Source organism: Talpa occidentalis, unplaced genomic scaffold (genome assembly GCF_014898055.3).
Source record: "Talpa occidentalis isolate TD23 unplaced genomic scaffold, MPIMG_talOcc4v2.1 talOcc4.8, whole genome shotgun sequence".
Classification (NCBI taxonomy): domain Eukaryota; kingdom Metazoa; phylum Chordata; class Mammalia; order Eulipotyphla; family Talpidae; genus Talpa; species Talpa occidentalis.
Window position 1 is genome coordinate 75,675,820 of NW_023605194.1, and position 27,005 is coordinate 75,702,824.

Here is a 27,005-nt window from a genome sequence, read left to right on the forward strand (position 1 = left end):
TGGTGGGGGAACCAGAGAAAGGCCAAGTCCTTGGCACATGAACCCAGTGGTCCTCCCCAGCCCACAGCCCTGATGATCCAGGAGATGGGGAGGGGGCAGAGAGCAAGCCTGCGGAAGAGTGTGGGCTTGGATCAGATAACAGGGCACCAGCTTGACAGTTCCAGAGTTCACACCCACAGTCATTCCCAGAAGGCCCAATAGTTCAAGAAGGCAGGTGTGTGCACACACGCATGTGTGCACACCTGCACGTGCTCAAGCACAGAGGCAAGCATGGGAACACGAAGGCCTGGCACATACACCCATGTGGCCATAGACATGCTCCCAAACACAGAAACTGAACTCAGACTCTGATCCTGGGGCTTCTGCCCCCCACACTGGACAGCCTATGGTTGGGAGGCTACAGAGGTGAAAAGTAGCAGCCTGCTGGGTACCATACCTGCCCCTAGCACCATTGCTGCCGAGCAGCCCACGCCACCACCCCACTCTGCCCCACAAAGCAGCTGGGAGCAGAGGGAGGGGCTGCTACCCCAGTCTAGCCTTCTCGCTGCTGCTAATAACAGCAATTCCGTGGGTTCTGCAACCCGCTGTCCCCAGGCCCCTCCACCCTGAATGCTCCAAGCCATGAGGTCAGAACCCACGTGGCCCCACCATAATCTCAGAACTCATCAACACCCAGGCCCTCATCCCCTCCCGCTATCCCCACCCTGCCCCGCGAGAAGAGAGAGCAGACAAGATGGCCAAACTGGTGCACAGAAGACACTGTCCTTTGGAGCAGAGATAGTGTGTCCTGGGAACGGCCTCAGCCAGCAGGCCCCAGGCAGCCTGCAACATAGTATATAGAAGCCCGGAACTAGCTCCGAGGAGACCAGCTGGGTGACCTTGGGCTTGTGAGTGCCTGCTGAGGCCTCTGCTATAAGATGGGGCAAGCGACCCATTTTGCCACCTTAGGGGGATGCAATTGTAGATAAATACCTTGGAAAAGCAGAAAGCATCCTCCCCCTGCAGGGGATTGAATTACCTCAGTGGAGGGCAAAGGCAGGTGGGGTATTTCAAGTTCCTAACAGGAAAAAGGCTGAGAAGAAGCCTGCTGTGAGGTGCCAGCTATTTGGTCCAACTTGGCCTCCCCAAGTTTTCCGGGTCCTTCTGGCAACTGAGAATTGGCTTTAGCACCACCAGCTCCTTCCCAGCCTCCTTCCAAACCAGGTGGCAGGTAGCAAGTGTGCTTCCCGCAGTAAGAAGTGCCCGCCCCACCCCCCACCCCGGCTCCCTCCCCCCCCCACCAGAGCAGGCTGAAGATGCCTGTACCCCACCCCCACCTGCCTACACAGACGGAATGAGCAGGGTGGGGGGGCTCCAGGACAACCAGGCGGGACACCTGGCTCCTTCTGACTCCAGGGCCTTCTTTAAATAGTGCAATTATCATCATCTCAGCCTAACAGAAGCCTCCTCAACTCCTGCACTATTTCTAAGTAACACTCACAGGTCCTGATTCAGAGGCGAAAGCTACCAGCCCCCAAAGCAAGTGGTTGCGAGGGGCTTTGCCGGTAAGGAGTGTGGGCAGGTTGTGAAGCAACAGAACAGGCCTTGAGAGCCAAGCAGGCTGGGGGCGAAGGGGGAGCCCAGGCCTCTGCTGTTGTGAATACAGAAGGGGCAAACTCTGAGGCCTCTTTGGCTCCCCAAAAGTCACCCCCATCTTTTCCTAACAAACAGGAGGGGTGGGTACTCGGGTTTAAGACTCTGGCTGGCCACGTACCCACAGGCGGCCTCCCTGCTGCCTGACCAGATGGTGGGCCCTGTGGTGGGGAGCTCGCTGGTGAGGACCAAGCTGCTGCCCCAAGGAGGCCAGAGGGCCAGGCCGAAAGCTAGGCAAAGAGGGAAGCTGAGGGGGGCCCTTCCAGAGAGAAGAGATGAGAAAGGAACCGATCTTACTGGTGGAAGGGGATGCGCCGAGGAGATCGGGAGGGAGTTGGACACGCAGGATGTAATAATATCTGACATGACAGCACCAGGACCTACTCCGTATTTACCACAGGCCAGGTGCAGTGTCGGGGGCCAGGTATTGACTTTAATTCTCACAGTTCCTGGCAAGGAAGATGTAACTATTTTTCCCATTCCACAAATGTGAGGACTGGGACTCCAAGTCACGTAACCAAGTCTCCCAGCCAGGCAGGGAATGACTGGGATTCAGTTCCAGTCTGTGTGACTCCAAAGGGGGGCGGGAAGGGGGGAGAAGAGGGAGAGCGTACGTGATGCCTCCAGACACCACATCTACTCCCAGGGCCCAGGCACCTGGGCCGTGGCCTTCTCGCCCTCATCCAGGGCAAGGTGGCCTGAGGACAACTCAGCTCGGCCTCCTTTCAGTGCCTCCTTGGCCTGGAGGACAGCTTCTGCCCGGCAACCACCCTGGTCTCAGGCGGCCAGTGCCCCGTTGGGAGTGATCCATCCACCACCCACCCAAACCCCCAACCTGCCAGCTGGCTCCATACTGAGCCAGTTCCCCGAGTGCCCACCCACACCACACTCCCTCAGCACCCTCACCTGTGGAGCCTCCAGGAACTCTCAGACCAGTGGAATGAAGTACAGCTGCCCATCCCCTCTCAGGCTGCCCACATCTCCTTCCCTCTAACCCTTCACCTCCTTGTCTCCCTGTCCAGCTCACCACCCCCAGAGGCTTGAGCTCACTCATCCTTCCCTCCAAAAGCCCAGCTGAGCCTCTCCGACCCTTGCCTGTCAGGCTCCCAGAGCCCACCAATGGCCCCTGAGTTTCTGCCACCTCACCCGGCCTGCCTGCCTCCTTTCCATGCCAGTCTAGGGGACTTCTGATCACCCTCTCAAGCTCACTCAAACAGGCTCCCCTAGAGCCTTTCTGATTCCCCCTCCCCCACAATAGGTAAGACCAGCCCTTCCACAGCCCCAGCTCAGCCTCGGCACATCCCACCTGAAGACTGCAGGTAAGAACTACATTCTAGCATCCTTAGAGGCGATGGCACATCCAGGGAACTTAACCAATATGTGTGGCAGGGTCACACACGGGGCAGTCTGTCCCTGACCCCCCTAAGGAGGGGGCTCTCCAAAATAGATGAGGAAACAGGACCCCTCAGACAGCAAGCTGCACACTCAAAGCGCTGAGCTCAGGCCCAACAGGCACTGGGGGCGGCCTGACCCCTGAAGCTCCCTGGGCCCACTCTAAGTTCAATAAGAAAACCACAAATCCCGACTAGCTCCCGGAAGCCATTCTCAGAGCAAAATCTCCTGGAAAAGCTCTACTTACAGTTTCTCACAAATCCCTCCTTCAAGAGCATCCAGTACCCTGGGCCCTGAAAGGCCAGCAACGAGACTTTCTCCCTGGGCTTCAAGTTCCCAAATTTGCAAGAAGAAAGTCATAACACACTCTAGAGATCACACCGCTTGGCATGAGGGGCAAGGCCATAGAGACACAAAGGTGTCCTGAGAAGTCTAGAATGCTCCCACACAGGGACCTTGGCCAGCCAGGCACCCAACTTCCTAGGGTGAACATATGCAAGTGGACATAGGTGGAGTCCCTTTCACCCAGCATGCTCCCCGACCTGAAGCCCATCTCCAGTTGCTCCCCTGGAGTTAGTTACAAGCTACTTCTTCCCAAGACCTATCACTTGGGTTAACATACAACTTAGCGTCTGATCCAGGATCCCCCTCTGTGAACAGAGGCTCCTAACAAGCCCCCGAGGTGTGAGGGGAGGCCGTCGCAGCACGCCTAGCCATGTGTCCAACCTCCCCATCACCACCCCAGGAGGACTGACATTAAAGGCCAGCGGGGAGAGGAGGACAAGTCTGTGGAACTCCAACAGAGCCCCACTTGTGAAATACTCCAAATAATAGCCGTCCAACTACCTCTTTAAATCAAGGCGGAGATTTGCAAGCTGGACTGGATGACAAAGTACCTTCAGGGACAGCCTGAGCTGAAAAAGGACAAGAGGGGAGACAAAAGCAAGGGCTCTGAACTCCCTTTCTTCCTTTAATCTCACCAATTCCAAATCTGTCGATTTTACTGGACATCTGATTAAGGTTTCCATTGTATCAAAGGGCTCAACAAAAAGAGAGGTTGGAAATTCCTGGTTTAAGAATTGGCTCCAGAGGCCCCAGCTAAAAATAAGCACATGTTCTCTATGGGAGGCAGCGCCTCAATGCAATGGAGCCACAAACCTGGGGAGCCCGCAATGACACTGGGGCCCACCACCTGTCTTCCACACTCTGAATGACTAGCAGGGGTCATATGTTTACACAAGCCAAGGGATCGGGCTGCTCCTGTGACCCCAGCCCATGGCTTTGGCTGAAATCACATCACTAAATGCAGTAATGACAGCAGCCTGCTAATCAGAGCCGTTAGTGTTTACATATGTCCTCAGATAATGTTTGACAAGGAGAAAACAAAGTCATTGGTACGTCCATGAAGAATAAAAATTCTCAAAACTATAAGTCCATGTGGGACAAAGATGAGTCCTCTTGGTCCTCTTGATATAGAAAAAATTGCTCAGAAGACTCTACATAGAGACCAGCCCAGCCAATCAGAGAGACATCATGCGGCAGAAAACACAACGGCCCAGGGGCAAAGGGACTGAAGGGGTGAGCTGGCAGGCACCAGAGTGCAGAAGATCCAGGGAAGTGGTGTCACCAAAAGTGTGTTTATGTTCGTGGTGAGAGTGTGGTGTACATGTGTGAGTGTGTAAATAGCAGTGAGGCTGTGTGATCATGAGGCTTGGGACTGTGCAGGCCTGGTCAGGAGGATGCACGTGTGAGTGTGTGCACAGCGGGAGGGCGAATGTGTGAGGTCATGCACATGCACCTGGGAGTCATGAAATCATGTATAAGAGTGCGGGGGCCACAAGAGCTTCTGCATGAATGTGAGCATGAAAACATATCACTGGTCATGAAAGCATTTGAGAGAATGCGTGGTCTTGAACCTGTGTGAGAATGTGCAAGAGGGAGAAGGATGAGGATGGTAATGGAAGAAGGTAAATTCTACTCATTTCAGAAGCTCTGCCCAAACAAGGGTCAAAGGTGCATTGGTGGTTCAGTGGTAGAATTCTAGCCTGCCGCCAAACAAGGGTCAAAAATTTAGGGTCCTCCATAACTGGTCTGGTGGGAGCTGAGGTGGAGGAACTGGGCCCAGCCCACCCTCTCTACTCACCGACATCCACCAAGACTGCCTGCACCACGGGTCGTCCCAAACCCAGAACGCCATGTGCATGGGAGCTGGTCCAGCCACTCCCTGAACCTCCCAGGACCTCCATTCCCATGGACCAGCCTGGGCCAAGCCCCGGTCTGGCCTCTCTCCCCAGGCCAAGCCCTGGCCTGATCTCTCTCCCCAGACCTACTCTCAGCATCTCTCCTCCAAGCCAAACAGGTGAGCTGCCAAGGAGCTCTACCATCCAGTGCCCACCTCCACCCAGACCCCTTCCCTGGCACTGCAGATTCCTACCTGGAAGTGGTCTCTGAGATTGTGGAGGTCAACCTCACACCCTGCGTGGACTTCCTTCCACAACATCCCTGACGATTCAGTCTTAGCTGGAGAACCCTTTAGAAACAAGGAGCTCACGACTGAGAAGTCCTTTTATTTTTTTAAAGATTTATTTACTTATGCATACAAGAACTGGGGTACAGGCCAGTGATGTGGGGGATGAGAGGATTCACCAGGAGTGGGGAGCAGAACAGGTGGATCCACTGAAATACACTGCAGAGGGGAGCAGCGGGCAAGACAGGAGAGGTCTGCTGTGCCATGTGGGTAGCTCCCTGGCCGACCGGAGATCGAACTTGTGCTGCAGAGGCTGCGGACAGCTTCAGAGTGCTGAGATACAACCCTTTGTGCTACCAGGGAAGGCCCCTACTGAGAAGTCCTCTCTAAGGAAACTTTATCTTAAATTGAATGAAAACCTCTTTCCCCTTTGAAATAAGTCATCTATCTGAAGACAATGAGGACATACACTGAATTCATGAGGGTTCAATTCTGCTAAGCAGGAAGGCCTCTAAATGCAACCCAGTTATTTTATCCGACACTTAAGTACAAAGTTACACTGTACAAAAAATTATATTGTACAATCATACACATTTAAATTACTGAGCACATTATATATTTATGTAATTGATATACAATGTGTACTATATCTGAATATTAATATTACTGTTCAGAGTTATAAGCCTAAACCCATATGCCATGTTTTATGGGAGATTTAGGAATGTTCACTTTACAGCCTATGGAATCTAACTCCCCAATGAGATGTTCCACCACTGCACAGGGTCCCCAGGGGCTCCTCTGCTCCTGGTTAGATATTTCTAGTTGCAAGGAGGCCCTGCTTCATTGAACCCAGGGGATCAGAAGACTGATCTCTTCAATTCAATCCGACAGTCACTCGTTGAGTAGATTTTCACGAATCCAATACTGAGCTAGTAATTGTTATAGACACAAAAGACATGTAAGATATGTCTCAACCCTCAAGAAGTTCCCAGCCCACCTGAGAAAACAAAGATGCACAAGGAACGGTTTGAAAGCAACACAGAGTAGCACACGATGGAGCATTCCAGGCCTGGCCCCGGCGGGGAATCAAGGCGGAGCGCCACTTGGAGTTGGACCAATTGAATTAACTAGTGGCAGTTTCTGCTCCAGCTCTCTCAGAATGAAGCAGCCCCCCCTAGGCCTCTCAGTCCTTGACTGGCAAACAGGAAACAGTTCTGTGCTACAACTGCCTTCACCCAGGAGGCAGAAGACACCTGAGGGAGACTGGAGTGCAGCAGCCACGACTCTGAATGCTGAGCAAGGAACAGGGCAGCGATCCGGCTTCCTGTGTGATGGGTGAGTCAGCGGCCAAGACGAAGGGAGTCCCCAGGTTCTGCCTGAGTAGCCCAGCCCCCACGACTCTCCCAGTTCCCTCAGGCCCCTCCCAGCACAGCGAGGTGAGGGTCCTGAGAAGCAGCCCCTCTCCATGCACTGAGCACCCTAGCAGTCCAAACCTGTTAGTCTACTGACCACCCAGAGTGCATCGCTCTGGTGAGCCTGCACCTCATGCCCTCCAGAGCTAATTATAGGTCAGTGAGCAAGCAGGCACAAAGGGGGCTGATGGTGACTGCATGTGGCTGCAATATACACTCACCCTCCCTCCGCCCCCACTGCCCCCTCTCCGTTTGACCCAGTTTTCTGCCTGGGACCTAGACTCTTGAGGTGGCTTTCACTCCCTCAGCCTGCTCTTGTCCACACTCCAACTCCCCTCTAGCGTGCGCACGCACACACACCCATTCATGCCACTGGGAAACCACACCTGATTTCTATAGCAACCCATACACCAACCAACATATTGGGACCTAAAGCCCCAGTGGCGTGTATCCCTGTATTAAAAGCCCCCTTGACACCCAGCAACCCTGCCCTGCTGGGCATCACCCCTGCCTTATTCCAGCAGAGCCTGACTCCTCCGTCCCCCCCTTGCTCTCACCCAGCTATCCTCCGAGGCTCTGAAAGACCCACAAGCAATCCCTGACAACTCTTCAACTCATGATTTCAGAAATCGACTCAGAGACCCAGGAGCCTGGCTGCCTGCTCTGCCCCTCTGGGCCCTCCTTACCACCCAGCTGCTCACACACTCCAGGGTTCTGACATCATGAAATGCTCACACGCCCAGATAGCACTGGGTGAGAGCTCCCTTCCACACCCCCTTCCCCCACACTCTTCTGTCTTCCAGAGATGGCGTCTCCCGCTCCGCCGGCATCTACTGAATTCTTGGCCCCCAGAAAACCATTGTGCTATTCTTCATCTCATTATTTTGAGATACTCTTTATCCCAGGCAGCCTCCACAGGCCTCAGAACAAAGTCCTAAAAAATAACCAGGGGATATCATTCAAATTGGTCCTTTTTCTAAGGCAGCTTCCCTTGGGAGTACCTGGCTAGTTAACACTGGCAAGGTGTGAGTGGGTTGGAATCCAGTTCAGACAGTTCTTTGAAAACATGTGGACGTGGTTCCTTTGCTACTCCAACATCCATGTGACAGAACTGTGTGTTGGGGCTGGGGCTGGGGCTGGGGGTATGACAGAGTGCCTACTGCCTGCATCTTTCAGCTGCCCCATGACCCTAAATTGCCTTCAGCATCTAGCAGAGTGTTTGGCATAGTAGGTGTCCAATAAGTGTTTGCTGGATATTGAACAAAGTACGAGGTAGCAGTTCCAACACCTATGGAAAGACTGAGGCAACTCCCTAAAACCTGGCCCTTCAAACACCCCCAGGAGGGGATCATGCTAAGCAGAATCTCCTTAACCAGCCCGTGCCAGGTAGAACAGCGGCCTTGACTGTCCTGCCCCTCTGATGGACACCACCAGCACACCTCTCCTCGAAGGTGACATCACACCTAGTGGCATGTTGTCCTCATCCCTCCTCCTTCTCCAAGAAAACCACCCACACCATGTTTCCAAGTCCTCAACCCGACCTCTCTCCCACCCACCACCAAAACCTGCAGTATGTGTTGGTCGAAAGTCATGTCTCCACTCCCTGCTCTGCTCTGAAATCTCTATTCCACCTTTTTTCAGTTGCGACCACCCTCCCCTCACCCCCTCCAGATCCCGGGCTGGCCACTCCTCCACCCCACTTCCCTGGCACTGCGGAGACGGGGTGTTTCTGGCACAGCCTGAGACTGGCAGTTCTAGGAACGGAGAGCTAGCGATGGTTAGAAGGGCAACATAGGACCCCGGAAGCTCGAAGACCTCCGTCCCCCTCGTGCCCAAAGGAGAGGGGACCTGGCCCAGGAGCTAAGAGGCGCTTCTTCTCTGACTCTCCTGGAGGGGAGATGGGGGCGCAGTCCATCCAGTCCCCACCCGGAGACTTGCCAACTCAGCCCCCCTCCTCCGAGACTGATGGGAGGTGAGGGCGAACTCCACGCCCTCCCCACAAATCGGGCACAGCCCCCCCATCTCCACCCCCAAGGGCACAGACACTGCAAAGGCCAGTGAGGGGCGGCAAAGGGAGCAGGATCGATAACTGCCGGAAACCACACATCCCGAGTATAAGGGGGCTGTTTTCCAGGACGCCCTAGACAGTGACCCCCTCAACCCAAAACTGTGAGGGGGTGCCGGAGGCACCCTACCCCGCGACCCCAGCTCTGGACGCTCACCTGCCTGCTGTCGCGGTAGGCCGGGCAGCTCGGTTCGGAGGCAGCAGGGAGTCTCCCCCGACTGGGGGAGCTCGACGCGACCTAGCGATCCCAGCCGGCGCCGAGGTAGCTGCAGCCTCCGCCAGCGCCGAAGCGCTGGGCCCCCAGGCCCCGCCCCGTCCCTCCGCTGATAGGCCCTGACCCACCCCTGGGGGCGGGGCCTGGCTGACTCTCCCGGGGCCACGCCCCCGCCCCGGTTGACGAAAGAGCGGCTTTGGTCTCCGCGCCATCTTGGTGCGGCCCTACGCGGTGGGTGAGGCCAGGTTTACCCAACAGGGATAAGTCTCAGGGCCCAGTGGTGCCATGGCGCCTTCCCAGTGGGGCACCGCGTTCGTTCTCTCCCTGCCTTGTATTCACCCTTGTCCCCAGTGTAACCACTTGTTCCCTAAATTGGCCTGTGCTGGCCTCCTAATTGCTGCCAATGGCTTGTCACTCTCCACATCTTCTCTCACACCCATTCCTTTCCCTTTGGTTGCACCCACTTTTTAGGTGGAGAAACTTGAAATCTAGACTCTTTTCTGTAGGATGCACTTTAATGAATCATGCCGCTCGCCTTCAGGCTCCTGGCTGTGCTCACACTGTTACTATAAAATGTCGATTATATATACATAGTATGTAGACAGTCTCAAAGCCAAAACTCCTGACAAATTTTAGTTGAATCTCTCCACTTTCCTGAATTGCTCCTTACCCTGTCCCTGTGGCTATTAATGTATCTTTCCCATCTGGTTTGTGAAGCTTCATCACAGTGCCTACTCAAAGCCTTTACAATATCCAGTAAGCACTGCTAGAAGTGTGAAGAATTTTTATATACATGCAACTTGTACATATTTATAGACATACACATCATCTATATCATCAACAAATAATGTAGTTGAGATTAGTGGCACATATCACTAATTTTTTTCCCCTTTGTCCCAATATAGTCATCATTTGGCTTAGTTTCCTTGTATCTTTGGTAGAACGCAGGAGAATCCAAGTATTTGATTCTGACTTACTTGGGGGTAAGAATTGAAGCTAAATTTCTTATTTCGTTTGCCCCTCAGAGCAAAGTCTAAGTATATAATAAGGAAGTGAAAACTGCAAAGCCATTTTTAACCTGTTGAGAAAGTTCCAACCCTTCTAGATGTAGTTTGGGGTTCTTATCAAAAGAAAATTTGAGTCCTTTTACATACTTTACTAATAAAACATGAATCACCCTAGAAAAGACACCCAATGCAGAGGGAAGGCCAATACTACAATAACTTTTGATTATACACTTTACCAAATGTTTTTCAACATTATGCTAAGGACAGAAGATATTATGTAATGTATCTATCATCATTCATGGAGTTTGACACAAAAACTCAGAAATTGAGTCAGAACACATGAAGCCAAATTTATTTCACTCTCCTTTTAAATTCCTAAGTTGGGGACACAAATCCAGCAGGACTACGCCTTCCTGCTTCCTGGCATCGTTAGTTCAGGGACTAGAGATTCTGAGTTTCTCCTCCTGCCTCAAAGAAAGAACTCTGGATTACAGAGATCTGCAAGGTGCTTACTGTCCTTGGGGTTTTTTATTTTTACCATTTTAAAAGCCCAAATTCTGTTTTTCATGACCCAGGCTTATTTTCTGTGTGAACAGCTTTAGTACCACCCTCAGTGTGGGTAAGGTTAGCTGTTAACTGCAGTATTAAGCAGATGCTTCCCAAGACTATTCTTTAAATAGCAAGGGTAAGGATGGTGAGGAACAAAACAATACACTAATTTAGCAGTTTAGCTCATACAACTGCCCCCATAAGATACTTATGTTTAAAGACTATTGTCTTGATCCCACCTCATGGCAACATCCAGATAGTATCTAGCTCACTGGTTAGTTTGGGGAAGGAGTTGGTGGCAGAAGAGAGAGGAGAAGCAAAAAACATGAGCAGAAAAACAACAAAAGCCACCATGGTCCCTGTCTTAGAGTATATCAGCTACGGCAAGTTGTGTGACTAGCAGGAGGACATCTGTACTCCTACAGGGACGATTGTGCAGGCTCCCGTACGCACACAGGGTAACAGGCAGCGCAGGGCAGAGTAGTCATGAAGTATTGATGGTTCAGAAGGTTGGTTTTAACATGGGATGCATTTTTATTTAAATAACTTTCAGTAAAATAAATGCCTTTCTAACAGCTCAATGAAAATACACTATCCTTCCTACAATAACTTTCTTGCCTCGTTTTACAATATACTTATACTGAAAAGATTCTTTCATCTTACATACCTTTTAGGCTGACTAGGGATAACGTACATCATAATCAAATCTTTACTCACACTTTTACGGGTTTACCTCTGTATTTTCTGCATGCTCACTTTTTTCTACCACAAGAAAAGTGAGACTGACATTTTTAATTATGTTATAGCATAAAGACCTGGGTTGGAATTCTGGCCATTTACTGGCCATTCTGGGCTTGGCTAGATCACTAATTGAGTTTTCTCAACCAAAAAAATGGGAATAGTTATCACCTACCTTGCAGAACAGTGAGAATTAGAGGTTTTACACTTGATCTTAGCCAAAAGGCCGAGAAGCGATGAGAGAATTAGAGATTTTATGTAAAGTTCTTAGTAAAGTACCAAGGTCACAAAATCATTATCATCACTACTACATCTCATGCAAAAAAATATCTAAAATCCAAAATTGGCAAAAGAATATTTACGCAATAAATATCCAAAGATTATTTTTAAAGAAAGATACACAAGTCAGTCTTTTAAGATTCTGAAAACCCTGTCACCTGCTTTATTTCTGGAGAAGAGAAAGGGAGAAGAGAAAATATTCACTTGAATTTGAGGGGCAGCTAAATTGGAAGCAATAGTAGCAACAATTTTAGACCTCTAAGATTCCTCTGATCCATAAGATTATGCTGTAACTTCCTTGTTTGAGATTCAAGAGTTAATTTTTCCCTAGAGCAAGACCACTTCTTTTTGCTAGGATGAAAGAACGAAGAACAAACTCAATAGCACCAAATGCATTTAAAGCAGAAAATAGGGCCAAGATTCTCCTTTCAAATACAAATTTTCACATTAAAATGTTTATAAATCAGTTGTTTTTCCTCTTGATTCAACCCTTCTCCTTCCCCTAACAGGAGCCCAGGAACCTGAAGAGCATGTGCAATTCTAACCAGATATACAAGCCAGGCACCCCTTCCAAACTGGAATCTGATACTAATGGACTGGCCTAGCTCAGGGCTGCACTCAGGGACAGGAAGCAGGAACTACGCTCTCAAGGAGAATGGGTACTGAGGATGCCACCAGTCAAAGAGCCGGACGCTGTGCACTGGGTCCAGGATGACTTGCACACCCTGTTCACTGCGCAGTTTCCGACCACCATGGACAGGAGAATCTTGGAACACCAGTCTCACTCGATGATGCCGCATGTCTGTGCTTACATTGATAGTAAACTGGGAAGAAAAAGCAAATGCAGAACCAAATTAAACAACCTTGTTTTCCTACAGCTCCCTCTAAAATGAGACCGTCTACATGTAAATTACACTGGTTAGGCCACAGGTAATCTCTAAATTATAATACCAGCACCTTTGCAAAGATAAAAATAAAGAGTGGTTCTCATAAGCTCTTAGCTTTATATATTTAAACTATGCTAAAGAAAATCTCACAAATGGCATCCACACATATATTACCATCAAAGCTAGTTGTTAAAGATTTGGTTAGAAGTATAGGAGATGATGACCTGAACAGATTCAGATGAAATATTGTTGAGCAAGTCAAGCAAGAGACACGAAACATATATCTGATGACATTTTTTGGTAAAATAAAACACAAAGTCTCTAAATATCTTTGTGTAGGTCTGTCTAGAATGGTATGAGTAGATAACCAGGTAATTAATATAGCTTAACCTAGAGAGGGAAAGTGTCTACAATTAAAGTAGCATATATAACATAATCTCAATCATGCAAAGTCATTTGAGAAAGTGGATGTATACACATACATATAAACAGATATGTTACAGCATTTTCCCATAAGGTTAACTACAGTTATAGGATAATGGAAGTCTAAATCGCCTTTACTTTCTCAGTGTATGTTTGTATTACTTAAATTCTTTACACATGGTACGCATTATTTATTCACTTTTTAAAAATCAAGTTATTTTCAGTGTGTTAAGAGGAACCCCACATATCTCTGAGCTTAAGTCTAAGATACAGAAAAGATAAATTACACGAACTCTCCAGTTAAGAAATTTTAAAAAACTGGAAAGTATTCCAGAGGCATATATGTTATTTTAATCTAAGTCCTTGCTAAGCCTTAGTCAGACCATCACACAAAGGACAGCGCTGGTTTAACATTTTAACACTCCATTTATATCACACACATATGCACATTTCAAGGTCCTGACATGCCATGCTTGTGTGGCTTTCATCACTGGCCCTTCATCATTATATGTTTCTCAAACACTAATGACCGCTACGCAGGAGATGCAAAACCATCCCCTTTACTACAGAGAAGGAAACAGAAGTAAAATATCCTTACACATAATTAACTTCTTACACATAATTAACTTATCCTTACACATAATTAACAAATTTCTGTTTCCTAATATACAAGTATGCTTACAGTCTTTTGACATTCTTCTTCAAAGACTTCTTCCTTGATGGTTAAATTTTCAAATTTCTTTCAAACCTAAGTCTGTGAAAGAGCTGAGGATGATATTTTGAGTCCCCACTTACCAGGGTAAATATCATTCCCATGACAATTGGAATAAAGATGAAATTGAGGGTAGTGACCTGCAGAAGGCAGCAGTCCTGGTCTGGGTTGGTATGAACATCTTCATACTGAATAGGAGGCTGCAACCCTCCCACACATTTGCTCTTTAATCTAGGGGACTGAAGAGAATTGAGAATTAATCTGATAGCTCAAAGGAATTGTTAATGGCACTAAGATTTCACCAAGGGAAACCAAACGGCTCCACTGTTCCGTGTGGCCTCCTCTCTATACATGTATCAGTTTCTCTATAGATCAGAAGAGCTGCCCTCTGAAAGGAGGGAAACACATTTGGATGAGCAATGTGACAGTGGGTACATGCTTCATTTAGACGGTATTTCCTGCCATCTGGCAAGAAATGGAAATTATAGGCTCTCTGAGAGGCTCTCCAATGTTTGAAAGATCGCAAATTCCTTGTGACTTGTCAGACTCCAAAGAACACCTGCTGCACAAAGGAAGGGGCGCAGAAGCAACCGCCTCATTCCAGGCACCATGAGGGACGCAAGTCCCAGAACTAGAGGAAATACCAGCATTCACTTTCTTGCAGCTTATACACGGCTAACACTGCTGCTCAGGCCCTCCCAGAAAGATCCTATGGTGGCCTTTCTACCAACATCTAATGGACATTTAGATTCTGAACATCTTATTAAAGCAAATGGTCAGAGGCAAAATTCTTCCCTGGAACCATGTTTTTTGAAAAAATATGACTTACTTTAATTACAAACTTATCTGTTACTCACCAGCAGCCAAGTGAGGAGTAACTAATCATATGTGTAATGTATCTCACCAGTGATCTACTAAGGAGAGGAGACCAGTGCAAGAAATGAGCCTGCTGAATGTAAGTAGAAACATGCAAAACAGATCCTTACTGTGGCCAAGATCTCAGACACAGTCCAGGCAGAGATAGGGGTTTGGCTATTTTTCCCCCAATTACCTCAGTTACCCATATTAAAATTATTGTTTACAGACAATAATTGAACACCAAAAAACAATTTAGGCAAATAACTTCAACACATTCGTAAGTTTTTCTTTTCCCCACTTTAAAGTCTTCAAATATGTAGAAAAGTTAATAAAGGTCATGCAATAATCTCCTGTACACTTTCCACCACTGAATACCTTACGACGTTTGCTTTCCCCTACCTCTCATTTTAGATACATCTATAAAAACATACATTCTGTTGGGGTTGGGAATACAAAAGCATTTGAAATAAACAGTGACATCCTACCCTCATGCAGTTTAGCTAAAGACATTTATATACAAACACAGTATCATTATTACATATAAGAAAATTACTAAGTTCAAATTTCTTTGTTTCACAAATATCCTTTTTTGTTCCCTGAACCAGAACACACTCAAGGTTTACTGTACACTAAGCTATTACATCTTTTGTCTCTCTCATATAGAATAAGTCCTCCTTTCTTTTCTTTTCATGGCATTATTTTAAGTTTTGATGTGGATTATTTGATTTTAGTATGATAATGTTATGCCTGGTAAAATGTATTAATGGTATTTGAAAAACAAAGAGAAGATACAACTACAAACCTGTTTTTTGAACTTGAAGTTGAATTCCCACATTGGTTCCTGTCTGTTCCCAACAATCTTTCTGCACCAGAAAAGTAAGCACTGTAAGAAAATAAAAATAAAACAAACCAAAAAATAATAACAAATAAAAGAGAAAAAAGTAATCAAAATAAGGAAACAAAAAATAATCAGCAAAAACCTTTCTGTTTGACAGCTCTAAAGTCAGCCACAGTCCCAATGTTGAGATCTTACTTTGGCACAGATAGAAACCCCCCAATTTGACAGTGGTGAAAAGAGACAATCCCAGGGCTACCCAATAAAAGAGGGACCAACGTAAGTCAACCTCAGACTGAGGTCGACCCCTATTGTTCTTATCTTTAAAGACAGAAACTCGGTCTCTAGAGACTGGGGCATTCTGATTCAGCAGGCCGATCCTCTATGTTAAAATATAAGGGCAGCCAATAGCCACCAGGCAAGATGATAACAAAGCCATAAGGCAGGCAGAGACAGCCCGCCCTGTGACAGGAGCAAGCCACTCAGGACATACTGGGAGCAGACAGCCAGTGTGAAAAGCACAGAGTTGGGCTGAATTCAGTCTAGAGTAAGTCCCTCAGTGAAAGTCAGGCTACAGCTAGGGTTAAGCACAAGAAGTTAAGTACCTCCCAGGGGATAAGGGGTGGGTCGTCCGCCGTGCCAGCTGCCCTTCAGACATGCCCTGTACGTCCTGCTGTTCCATCAACAATAATGGGCTTGGCTTTAAGGGGCAAACACTTCTGCTGCCATCACAACGGCTCCAGTGTCCCACACAAGCTATGCTACTGAAAAGAGAGAGAGGGAGAATCAAATACGAAAAGCTGGAGTCCAGGAACATGGGACAACTTCTTTTAGGCATGCTGGCAACTCCCTGAATGCCATGCGATTGTGATTATACAAATGGCAAGGCCATGCATGGGAAACCTGCCACCGCAGGTCCCACATCTTCTCCAGAAGAGCTCTAACAAGGCACCAAAGAAGCAGCCAGGTGGCCTGGGGTTACTATCTGGGTTAAGACTTTAGTTATCACCGCCTTGGCTTTTTATAGTCCACTTTTTGTTAATAAACTGATAAGAATATGAAGACATGATATATTAGATTTAGGCAGTAGCACTTGCATTGTGCACTGGAGCCGCTAGGATGTGTCAAGCATGAGGAGTTTGCCCGATGCTGCTCTGCTCCCAGCAACTGATTCGCACCTGGCATGGTTAGCTTTGGGATGATCCCACTCACCAGTTAGTCTGATACTATCAAATGTTTCTAAGGAAGGGAAATTGTAAATGTGAAATAATATACTGTCCACTCATATTACAAGCAGAAGCAGCTGCTGGGTGAAATTCCACTCGCCCAGCATTCTACTCCTGCCCCCAAATCCATCTTAAACTGAACTCTGCCAAAGGCCCTGACCACCTCAGTTTGCAACCTTGGGAGGAACCTGATAAACTGAAAACAACTGTACGCTTTTAAGTCAATACACATCAGGTAGATTATCCCACTAGAGGTAAAATAAGTAAGAATTATTATATAACATCCAAAGCATAAAACAAAATGTAACAGGAAGTGCTACTGAACACCAGAGTTTGGACAGGAACAGAATAAAAAAAACTACCCACAAGCTCTAAAGATATCAAATTTAGACAATGGTAGTAGCTGAATGAGAAAAAGGCTGAGCTATCAGCTTGCCTAAATAATCACATCTGCCATTAACAGTCTAGAGGGTCATTTACCCAGTATTTCATTATGGAGGAGAAAAGGAGATAATTCAACCCAAGGCTAACAGACCTATTTACAAATCAGAGGAATGTGAAAAACTTGAATACAGTGTATGAATATAAACAACTAGGGGAATCCTGAGATCAAGAAATCTAGAACACAAGAAAAATTTTTGAGCACTAAGGTCTATGAGTGCGAGTACCTTCTAGTCTCTGAGATGACCTACTCCACTGGCCTGGCAATCGCGGGCCCTTAGCAAGTGCTAAAGGAGTAAAGTCTACATCAGAAACTTTTAAGCAGGTCAACAAGAAAGGGGAATTCCAAATTGAAGGTCTATTAGAAAGAAAAAATTAGTGAGTTGTTTGTGCTAAATCTTTTTATCACAATTTAAAGCACCTTTTAAGAATTAGTTTATATCCATCATGAGTTGTGCTTTTCCTAACCCAAGCCATCAAAACAATCTAAGGTGGTACAATGTACAATGCATGAAAATAAATTAAAAAGAATAAGGAATATGCTAAAAGCACAAGAAAGCTTTAAGATAAAGGTAACATAAGCCAGCCCAGCACAGCAGGAATATCTCAGAGAAGTGAAACGCTTGTGCCCTGAAAGTTTACAGTAGACCCCTAGCAGCCTGGTACCAACAGCCCTCCCCTCCCCATCAAAGAAGCTGGCGAGAAGCCACGACAATAGGCCCATCACACAAGAGCCCATTAGTTAAACCCCAGCACTAATTCTTACTTACTTTGGAATTCTTCAATGTGCTGGGAGTACTTTCTGGAATGGCTGGATTCTTGGAGATTCGAGCAGCAAAGGGCTCATACATATGGTACAGAGATCGGATCACACAGGCCCGGAGACAGCGCAGCTTCTCCATTGACTCTGGTCGCAGACGCAAAGGCAGGGAGGCATCCAGCGTGTAGTGCCTGAAACACGACACATTACTCCTACCAACATGTGACCAGCCTCTCCTGCTCCAGGTCATTCTCGAAGGATCCCGATTCTCTGTATGAATTCTACTGTGCTCCTGGGGCCAGCAGCTAGCTTGTCCCCACTGCTGTCTCTCATACACAAATCACCACCTCCTTCACCTCTCACCTACTTTTGCTTCTATGCAATGCAAAACCCAGTTCATATGTATCTTGTAATCCCTCACTTCTATGTCCATTTCTACATTTCAAACCCTCACTATGTCACTGTAAAAAAAGGGCAAGTCTCTGACTTGACATCAATACAAAACACTGCAGTTGCTCAAAAAGAACCTGGACCAGGAAGGAGCCACCAGGTTCTCCAGGCACCTGTCTCAGCAGGTCCCCTCCCAAGTTCCTCAACAGCAACACACTGTTGTGTTCCTCACAACAGTGTGTAATCTCCACTAACTTCTGACCCCAGTATCAAAAGTTAGCCCTCTCACTAACCACATAATTCACTCTCTTCTCACCACTACACCTGGAGCAAGTACAAAAACCATAATACTTCAAAATGACTAGAAATTTAAGAACAACTAATCAGTTGGAAAGATAAGTAGATAGGCAACTACAGTTTTTGAAAATTTAAGATAAACCTCTGAAGAAAGCCTAAGACAGTTCTTTTTGAGACCTGATTCAGCAAGCCTTTTTGCTGAAAGTGGATACTGGATAGGGAAGGGGGTGGGGGACAGTCACAGGGAAGACAATTACCTGCATGAATTAATAACATAAATTTTAAATTAGACAGGGGTTCAAGGAGTCCAAAGCTAGGCTCATGCCCAGGCATGGAGTAGAGAAAGTGAAAAGAAGTCACCATCCAGGGAGTAGCTTCAAATCACACACAGCAATGAAATCAGCTACACAGATAACAGAGTGAGCTCTCTGTGGTCGCACCTTCGGTACAACCTGGTCCAAAATGCAGCAGTGCAAGTGACAGTCCAGGCATTCTTACAAATCAGAGAAAAATTCACAATGTCCTCAGGACGGATATAGGAGGCCAGCAACAGCCAAATATCCATGGGATACTCTTCTCCTCCAGCCCCATCCAGGTCTTCTGAAACAGAGAAAAGAACTACAACCTTTAACCTTCTACCACATGCACATATAAAGAACCCCAATGATTCCAATTCTCCCAGAGCTTGCACCATTAAGAAAAAGGTTTTAAATAGTCCAAGGAACCCCTTCAAACTCATCATTTCCCACTTTATTCTAGCTACTGAAAACTGATGCCCAAATAAGTCTAGTTCTTTTTTTTATAAGTTTTTTTATTATTTTTTTAATAGAGGCATGTTTTTTATTTATTTATTTGTTTGTTTGTTTATACAAGCACTGGGTACAGTCAGAAGCGCGGGAGGGTGAGAGAATTCACCAGAGCCAGAGCAAGAAGCAGAACAGGCAGACTGAAGTACACTGCTGAGGGGAGCAGCGGGCGGCAGGAGAGGTCTGCGCGCCATGTGGGACCTTCCTCCGGTGGCCGGGGAGCAGCCGGGAATCGAACCGGCGCCGCAGAGGCCGCGGGCAGCTTCGCAACCCAGCGCTCAACCGCTGTGCCACCGGGGAGGCCCATAAGTCTAGTTCTTAAAGCCTTTGGCAGTTATTTACATACTATTTTGAAGTCTTTAAAGTATACAATTGTATACATTATGTTATTCAACTTTAAAAATTCCTCAGTGGAAATAAGGAAAATATTACACTGCCCATTTTACTAAAAAGAAAACAGAACCTGGGGCCTCTCTGGTAGCGCAAGGGGTTAAGAAGTCAGCACTATGAAGCAATCCACAGCTACTGCAGCACAAGTTCAATCCCTGGCCAGGGAGGTGACCCACATGGCACAGCAGACCTCTCCTGGCTCACCTACTGCTCCCCTCAGCAGTGTATTACAGTAGATCCGCCTGTTCTGCTCCCAACTCGGTCTCTGGTGAATCCTCTCAACCCCCCACACCTCTGGCCTGTACCCCAGTTCTTGTATGCATAAATAAATCAATCTTAAAAAAAAAAAAAAAAAAGAACCTTGCCACTTAAGTCAAGGCAAAAACTACCCAGATTTCTGAATCCAAATTCTAGCTTTGCATTATAAACTCTGCCCTTGATTTCACTCACATGTCCCTACCCACCAAGCATCTTCTTTAGTTCAGCCTTTTAAAAAACAAAACTGATGTTACGGTAATATGAGAAAACCTCAAAGTGCAAACCAAATTAAAAAACAGGCAAGTTACATGCATTTTCAGTACTCAATAACTGCCTGAAATATATTTTTCTTCTCAGTTTCTCCTTACTTCATTACCAGTGTGACTTACGATCCCCATGACAGGCATTCACAGGAATACTCTAACAACCCACCCCCCACCTCCTCCCCCTCCTCCAGACCTCATTAGGGATCATTCTTTTGACCCAAAGATCTATTATACATCTCCGGTCCAAGTGAAAACTCACACTACAAAAAGATACCTGAATATGGGCTAACACTAAACTTATTTAACTTTTAATTAAGACCTAGTCACAGAACTATCGTAAAACCAGTTTTCTTCTTTCTTTTTCCTGGGAAAAAAGCCCCTACCCCACCTCCTTAAAGTTGCCTCTGCTTTTCCAGCTAACTGCTTCCTGCAGCTTTACGACCCAAATCAGGCTCCTGTATCTGGTGTACATAACAGAGTCCAATGTCTCTAGAACAACATCCTTTCCTGGTCCTAGCCCTCCTTGTAAACCCTACTAACACTCAAGTTAGCCTACCATGTTGAGGCCCTACTTCTTCTCACATTAACTCTCTCTCTCTCGGAAAGAGAAAGCAAATGACTTATAAGTACTTCCTCCACTGAGACCCAGAAGTACTTTCACAAAGTAGAGTGTTATTTAAAATGGTCCATTTTTAGGGACAAAGCTTAGTTATTACTGAAGAATTCAGCATTCTAAGCATACTGAGGAAATTTTAAATGTAGGAATCAGCAGAGGAAACCTTCATGGAAAGAATGTCCTTCTGAGAGAGATAAAAAATTGTGATAGACACAGGTCGAGAACAAAGTACTCCAAGAGATATAAAATGCTAATGTGAAGCAGGTACTTAGAAAAACAAAGTACATGTGAGGTCAAAAGAGAGACAAATTCTAATAAGATTTTTTGATATTTAGTTAAATTAAATTTTTTAACTTTGCTATTAAAAACTATTAACTTTTTTTTAGTTGCCATAATGGTTTTTCTTTTAAAGAGTATTTACCTTTTGGAAATAGCTACCAAAATGCTTATAGAGATAATGATATAATATCTGGAAATGGTCTCAAAATAATCCAGGGTTGTTGGAATGTGGGTATGGGAGAGTAATAGTTGAAATAAAATTAACCACAAGTTGATAATTTTCAAGGTGGGTAGTAGCTAACAGGATTTGTTATACTCTTCTCTCTTCTCTTGTCCTGAATACATAAAGAACTCTTACAACTCAGTAAAAAAAAGATAAACAACCAAATTTCAGAATAAGTGAAGGATCTGAATAGACATTTCTTCAAAGAAGATATACAAATGGCCAATAAGCACAGGAAAAGATGCTCATCATTAGCTATCAGAGAAATATCAAATCACAACCATGAGCAACCACTTCACTACCACTAGGACAGCTACAATTTCAAAAGTCAAATAGTAAGTGTTGGTGAAGATGTGGAAAAACTGGAACTCTCACATACTGATAGTGAGAATAAAAACTGGAAATCTCAGAAAGCAGTATGTCAACTCCTCAGAGTTAAACACAGAATTATCATATGGATTCAGCAATTTCACTCCTACCCAACAGAAATGAAAAATATGTCCACACAAAAATTTGTCCAGGAGTGTTCACAGCAGTATTATTCATAACTGTCGAATACAAAGCAATAGAAAGGAAGTACTGATACATGCTGTGATGTGGATGAACCCTGAATATAAGTGAAGTATCACTTATACTAATGAAAGAAGTTAAACAAAAAAGTCCACATAATGTTCACAAAATATTCAGAACAGGTAAACAGAGACCAAAAGCAGGTTGGGAGAGGGGCACACACTGAAACTTGAAAGGAAATGAAGAATGATGCTAGTAAAAATGAGCTTTCACTTTGGGGTGATAGCAATGTTCTAAGTTTAAATCATGTTGCTGACTAAACATCTCTGTTAACTCTGGGAGAACCCTGAAACCACTAAACTGTACACTTTAAAGGAGTGCATTTTATCTTAATAGTTTAAAAAGCCTGTAACCATTCTGTGGAAAAAATAATAAACATAAACCAAGATAAATCGCTAATAGAATGGAGATGGTAAGTAGGAAAGTCAAGAAAGAAATGAAGGATGAGGAAAGTTAATATTAACCTTGAGGTTCTGGAAAAAGAGTGGTATTACTGACAGTAGCTGGTATCATTACAGAGCAATATCAGTTGATAAATTTATTGATTTTAATATTTTAACAAACACAAATATGTTACCTAATTCTCAAGTAGATGTGAAAGTTCTGGTAGATCTGCAACCAAAATACGCTTATTTATTACCTAACTTTCCCCTAACTCTAGCTGATCATGAAAACTACTTTAAGAATAGCTAACCTGAGCGCTACCTCAAAAAAGTCTGATTCATTAAGTCCAAATGATGGCTTGGAACATATATACTATTAGTCTACTTTTCTTTCTTTCATTTGTGAAACTTTTATCACCACTAAGTTATAAACATCACATACTTTTCTATTTCCCACAGAACCCATTAGACAAAAAGCATACATTAATAATTGCAAAGCACTTAAAAGCCCATGATAATATCTAATTTTAGCTGAAATGAACCTGGTTATATATAATCCACATATTCAGGCAAACATTTTTTGTAACATTAAGAAAAATGACATGTTTTCAATGAATGGCTCTTATAGTCAAGTTCACAGCTCTGAAATCTGCTGACTCTTGCCAATCTCCTTTCCTCTCAAATTCAAACAAAAGTAATAAGCCCTGGTGTATTAAACTCTGTCCCATTACTAAGTGCCAGTGTGCTACTGAGAGAGCAAAAGCTTCAAGTTATCACCACAGACAGGACTAATAATCCAAAGGATAGCAAACTCTGTACCTTTGTGTCTCTTGCTCTTCTTTTTTCTGGAGATGGTTCTCTCATGGATACTCTCCTCCTGGGCATCCATCTCATCACTGCTGTCAATGATGTCACACGACTCACCAGCTACAGAAAGAGCTTCCACCGCAGGAACCTGGGAGGCTTCCAAGCCACAAAGAGATTTTACTAGAAGAAAATAAGGGGAGAAAGAGATGGCAGAGTCCCATACAGAAATACACATAGTAAGAATATCAGCATCCATGTGGGAAAGTAAAAGGTGGAGAAAAAAGGAAAAGCATTGAGTCTGCTGAAGAAAACAGAATCTAAAAAGAAAATAATTTCAGCATTTTAAACACAAAACAAGTGGAAAACAATGGGCAAAACTGCAGAAACTGACTCTACAATGGCCAACCTCGGACCTTAAGAAAAACGGAATGCATTATTCTTTATACATTCTCTTCACTATAGTACATTCTTCTTACACAATAAAGATTGGATGACAAAAACAAAAGGTGAGTGCTAGTCTCATCCGCCTAAATTCTAAGAAGTGATGTTTGAAAGGAACCAAATCCAATTTAGCCCCATTTATGAGCTGGAAACAGAAGATGTCATAAAAACACAAGTTTTTTTGCTTGAATGCAAAAAGCAAGGGGAAAGGAAACACAATCACACCCAGCTTACAGACAAGGAAGCAAAATGCCCAGTAAGAAAAGCATATATGTCAACTACAGGGGAAAGGTGAGTAAACAAGAAGCAAGCCGCGGTAACAAGAGTAAGCAGATTTTTCTTTAACGCAAAAAACAGAAAAAGAATGTCCTACAGAAACTTCTTCTCCTCTGAACTAAGCCTGCCTCTCCCCCGATGAAATGAGCAAGAGCTGAGAAGAGCAAACACTGTTATGGGAAGTACCCAAAGGTTTGCAAGAAAAACACGGTGGCCTAATTCCGGCAAAAGAAACACCTAGCTCTGTCTCCGCGGCCTGGGGCTGAAAAGACGGCTCGGAAGCTTACCTTCCTGCTGGACAGCATTGGCCACGGCCTTCTTAACTCGCCCAGACCTCACGACGGCCGGATCCGAATTGGCATAATCCGCCACGGTCACTGAAACAGACAGGAATCATTGCAGAGCACGCAAAAGCCCGCTCCCCCGCCCCAACCCTCGGGGGAGGAGGCCTTGTCTGCTCAGAGGCCCCTCGGCCAGGCCTCCTCCCCACCGCCGGCTCCGGCTCAGCCGCACGTTCCCCGCCGGCAGGAGAGCGCCCGCCTCGGAGCCGTCCAGCCCCCGCCGCCCCCGCCCCCTCGCCCACCTCGTCCCGAGCAGGCGTCGTGGGCCCGGAACTTGAGTCGCTTCCCTCTCTTGGGCATGGCGACCGGATCGGGGCGAGGCCGGCCTAGCGGGCCGGGACCCCGGGCCATGTCTCGGGCCGGGGAGCCGGCTCCCGGAGCCGCGGGGTAGCTCCGCCCGGCTCCGCGGCCATCCCGCTCCGGCGGCCGCAGCTCTCGCGAGGACTGAGGCCCGGGCTCCGAGTCGCGCGAGCGGCGACGCGCCCCCTCGGAAGCCTGTCGCTGCCCGGGCTGCAGATACGTCATCACTTGGCGCCGCGGCCCCGCCGGGGCCTGGGTCCTCTCGGGGCACGTAGCTGTGGTTTGGGAAGTGAGGGTTTCGCCGCGCCTGACGTGAGGTGGTTGATGTTTTAGAGCCGTAAGCCACTCCGCGTGGATTAGAGCTAAGTCCACACCCTGGGTGTCCCCGATTTTTCCACGGCCTCTTCTGTCCCCATTCTAGGTTCCCTTGAGCACACAATTGCACGTACATTATCATCTTGCCCTGGACGCTGAGCTAGTATCACCAGTACGAATAACTGGTTTGATTTCCACAGTTACGTTCTTTGTCCTAACTTCCTTGCAGCTCCCGAAAGGTGCTAATCCCTAGCTTGAGAGCATAGCGTTTAGGGACCAGGCATCCACCTGCAGGATCCACCTAAAATATTTCGAAGACTCCTGTTTGTAATTACCGAAAACATATAGATTGACTAAGAGCAAACCGAGTCGTTTACTAACATTGTATAACAGACTATTATCAGAGGTCGTTCTAATAGGGTGGAATCAATTAGGAATTATAATTGAAGCTGAATATAATTTATTATGGTTGTCAATTATTCAAAATTTAAAATCAACATGAAACAAGGGCCTAGAAGACTTAACTAAAAGAAAATCTTTTTAAGTGTTTCCAATATATATATAATTCAGGTTTGTAGTCCAGTTCAAAATGCAGATGGTAAGCACTAAGCCTTCTCGTTTCACAATGTTATGAATAAAAAATTCATAAGGCCCACAATCATGCAGATTTCTGTTCATGTGGCACCCCGTGGAAACATTAAAGCATTGGGACTCTGAAGGAAATCAAAAATTGAGACAAAACCCATTAATATGCCATAACTATGGCAAACTTTTAACTGAAATTTTTTCTCATTTTCAATATTTTAATTATTTACTTATTTCATTGCAATTGGAATGAAAGAAATGCCTATACCAAACTGTTTATTTCATCTTTCAAATGTTCAAGAGTAAGAATATCTTAAGCCTGGGCAGGGGTTAAAGTCTCAAACAATGAAGCTATCAACAGCTGCTGCATCATGAGTTAGATCTGGCCAGGGAGCTGACCCACATGGCCAGCAGACCCCTCTGTCTTGCCTGCTGCTTCCCTCAGCAGTATATTTCAGTAAATCTACCTGTTCTGTTGTCCACTCTGTCTGGCGAGTACTCTCACCCACCGCCCGCCCCCCACCCTTGGCCTACACCCCAGTTCTTGTATGCATAAATAAAAATAAATATTTTTCTTTAATCCTAAGGCCTCTCAGACTCTTAAATACTTTGGCCACTTTAGTGAAACAAAATACCCATAGATCTGTTACTCCACCTTTTATTCAAAATGCTACAATTTTTAACTAGTGACCTGTTAGCTGCCAGACCCAAAGGTACAGTTCTTTCTAAAAAGTTGTAAAAGTTACTAAAAGAGCTGTTATATTTAAATGCAGATTGTATCTAGTCATTAGCCACCCTACTTGGAAGAGGGTATAAGGAGGATGTTATTCTGAAATCCTTGTCCTCAACAAAGTGGAAAATTTAAGGACAATATATAAATATATGATAGCACTGGCATGATCTCTTTTTATGTACATCCTATTTTGGGTGTATTAAATTGTCCCTTATTTTGTGCTTATAGTAAATGATGGTGCTGGTATATGCTTTTTAAGATCCTTTCTTGTCAAAATTTAAAGGTGGTTCTTTGCCATCTTCTTTTAAATTTCAGTAGCCTGTGAAATCCTAAAGCCTAGAAACTATTGCTTTGTGTACAGTGGGAAATTATTCCTTCTCATTTAAATATATAACAGTGGAATTTTCTATTGGCGACAGTACAGTATAATAAAGCAATGTAGAAAAATAATAAAGTGTGAATTCTGAAGCCAGACTTATGTGTGTTCAACAAACATCTCTGCCACTTATTTACATGATTTTGGAAAAGTTAATCTCTGTGGTCTTACTTTTCTTGTCTAAAAATTAAAGGTAGGGCCTCCCTGGTGGCGCAGCGGTTGAGCGCTGGGTTGCCGTTGGATCCCCGGCTGCTCCCCGGCCACCGGAGGAGGGTCCCACATAGCGCGCAGACCTCTCCTGCCGCCCACTGCTCCCCTCAGCAGTGTACTTCGGTCCTTCTGCCTGTTCTGCTCCCCGCTCTGGCTCTGGTGAATTCTCTCACCCTCCCGCACTTCTGACTGTACCCAGTGTTTGTATAAATAAATAAATAAATCTTTTTTTTTTAAATATCTAAA

General features: G+C 45.8%; 2 protein-coding genes across 4 annotated transcripts in view; both read right to left on the reverse strand.

The window, feature by feature from the left end:
• Positions 1-9,232, reverse strand: part of PPFIA4 (PTPRF interacting protein alpha 4) — a 45,770-nt gene extending 36,538 nt beyond the window's left edge. For both annotated transcript variants that reach the window (XM_054690723.1, XM_037497500.2), the window contains exon 1: positions 9,126-9,232. The gene's annotated coding sequence lies outside the window, so the exon portion shown is untranslated. The remainder of the gene's footprint in view (positions 1-9,125) is intronic.
• Positions 9,233-11,887: 2,655 nt separating this feature from the next.
• On the reverse strand, positions 11,888-24,682 carry TMEM183A (transmembrane protein 183A). 2 transcript variants are annotated; one of them, XM_054690724.1, is made up of 8 exons: positions 24,483-24,682; positions 24,187-24,276; positions 23,195-23,362; positions 19,025-19,181; positions 17,908-18,088; positions 15,438-15,518; positions 13,861-14,016; positions 11,888-12,579 (listed from the first exon to the last, which is right to left on the reverse strand). In XM_054690724.1, the coding sequence occupies exons 1-8, from the start codon at positions 24,589-24,591 to the stop codon at positions 12,394-12,396; spliced, it is 1,128 nt and encodes a 375-aa protein (XP_054546699.1). In that variant the 5' UTR covers positions 24,592-24,682; the 3' UTR covers positions 11,888-12,393. The 2 variants fall into 2 exon arrangements, with proteins under 2 accessions (XP_054546699.1, XP_037353396.1); XM_037497499.2 differs by having other exon boundaries at positions 19,025-19,184.
• Between the last annotated feature and the right edge of the window lie 2,323 nt (positions 24,683-27,005).

Excerpts from the sequence above, each read along its gene's own strand:
- TMEM183A (XM_037497499.2), bottom strand. The coding sequence starts at position 24,591 with ATGGCCCGGGGTCCCGGCCCGCTAGGCCGGCCTCGCCCCGATCCGGTC. Across the intron at positions 23,363-24,186 it reads CAATGCTGTCCAGCAGGAAG|TAAAATCTCTTTGTGGCTTG; the intron begins GTAAGCTTCCGA and ends ATTTTCTTCTAG. Across the intron at positions 14,017-15,437 it reads ACTTCAAGTTCAAAAAACAG|TCCCCTAGATTAAAGAGCAA; the intron begins GTTTGTAGTTGT and ends AATTCTCTTCAG.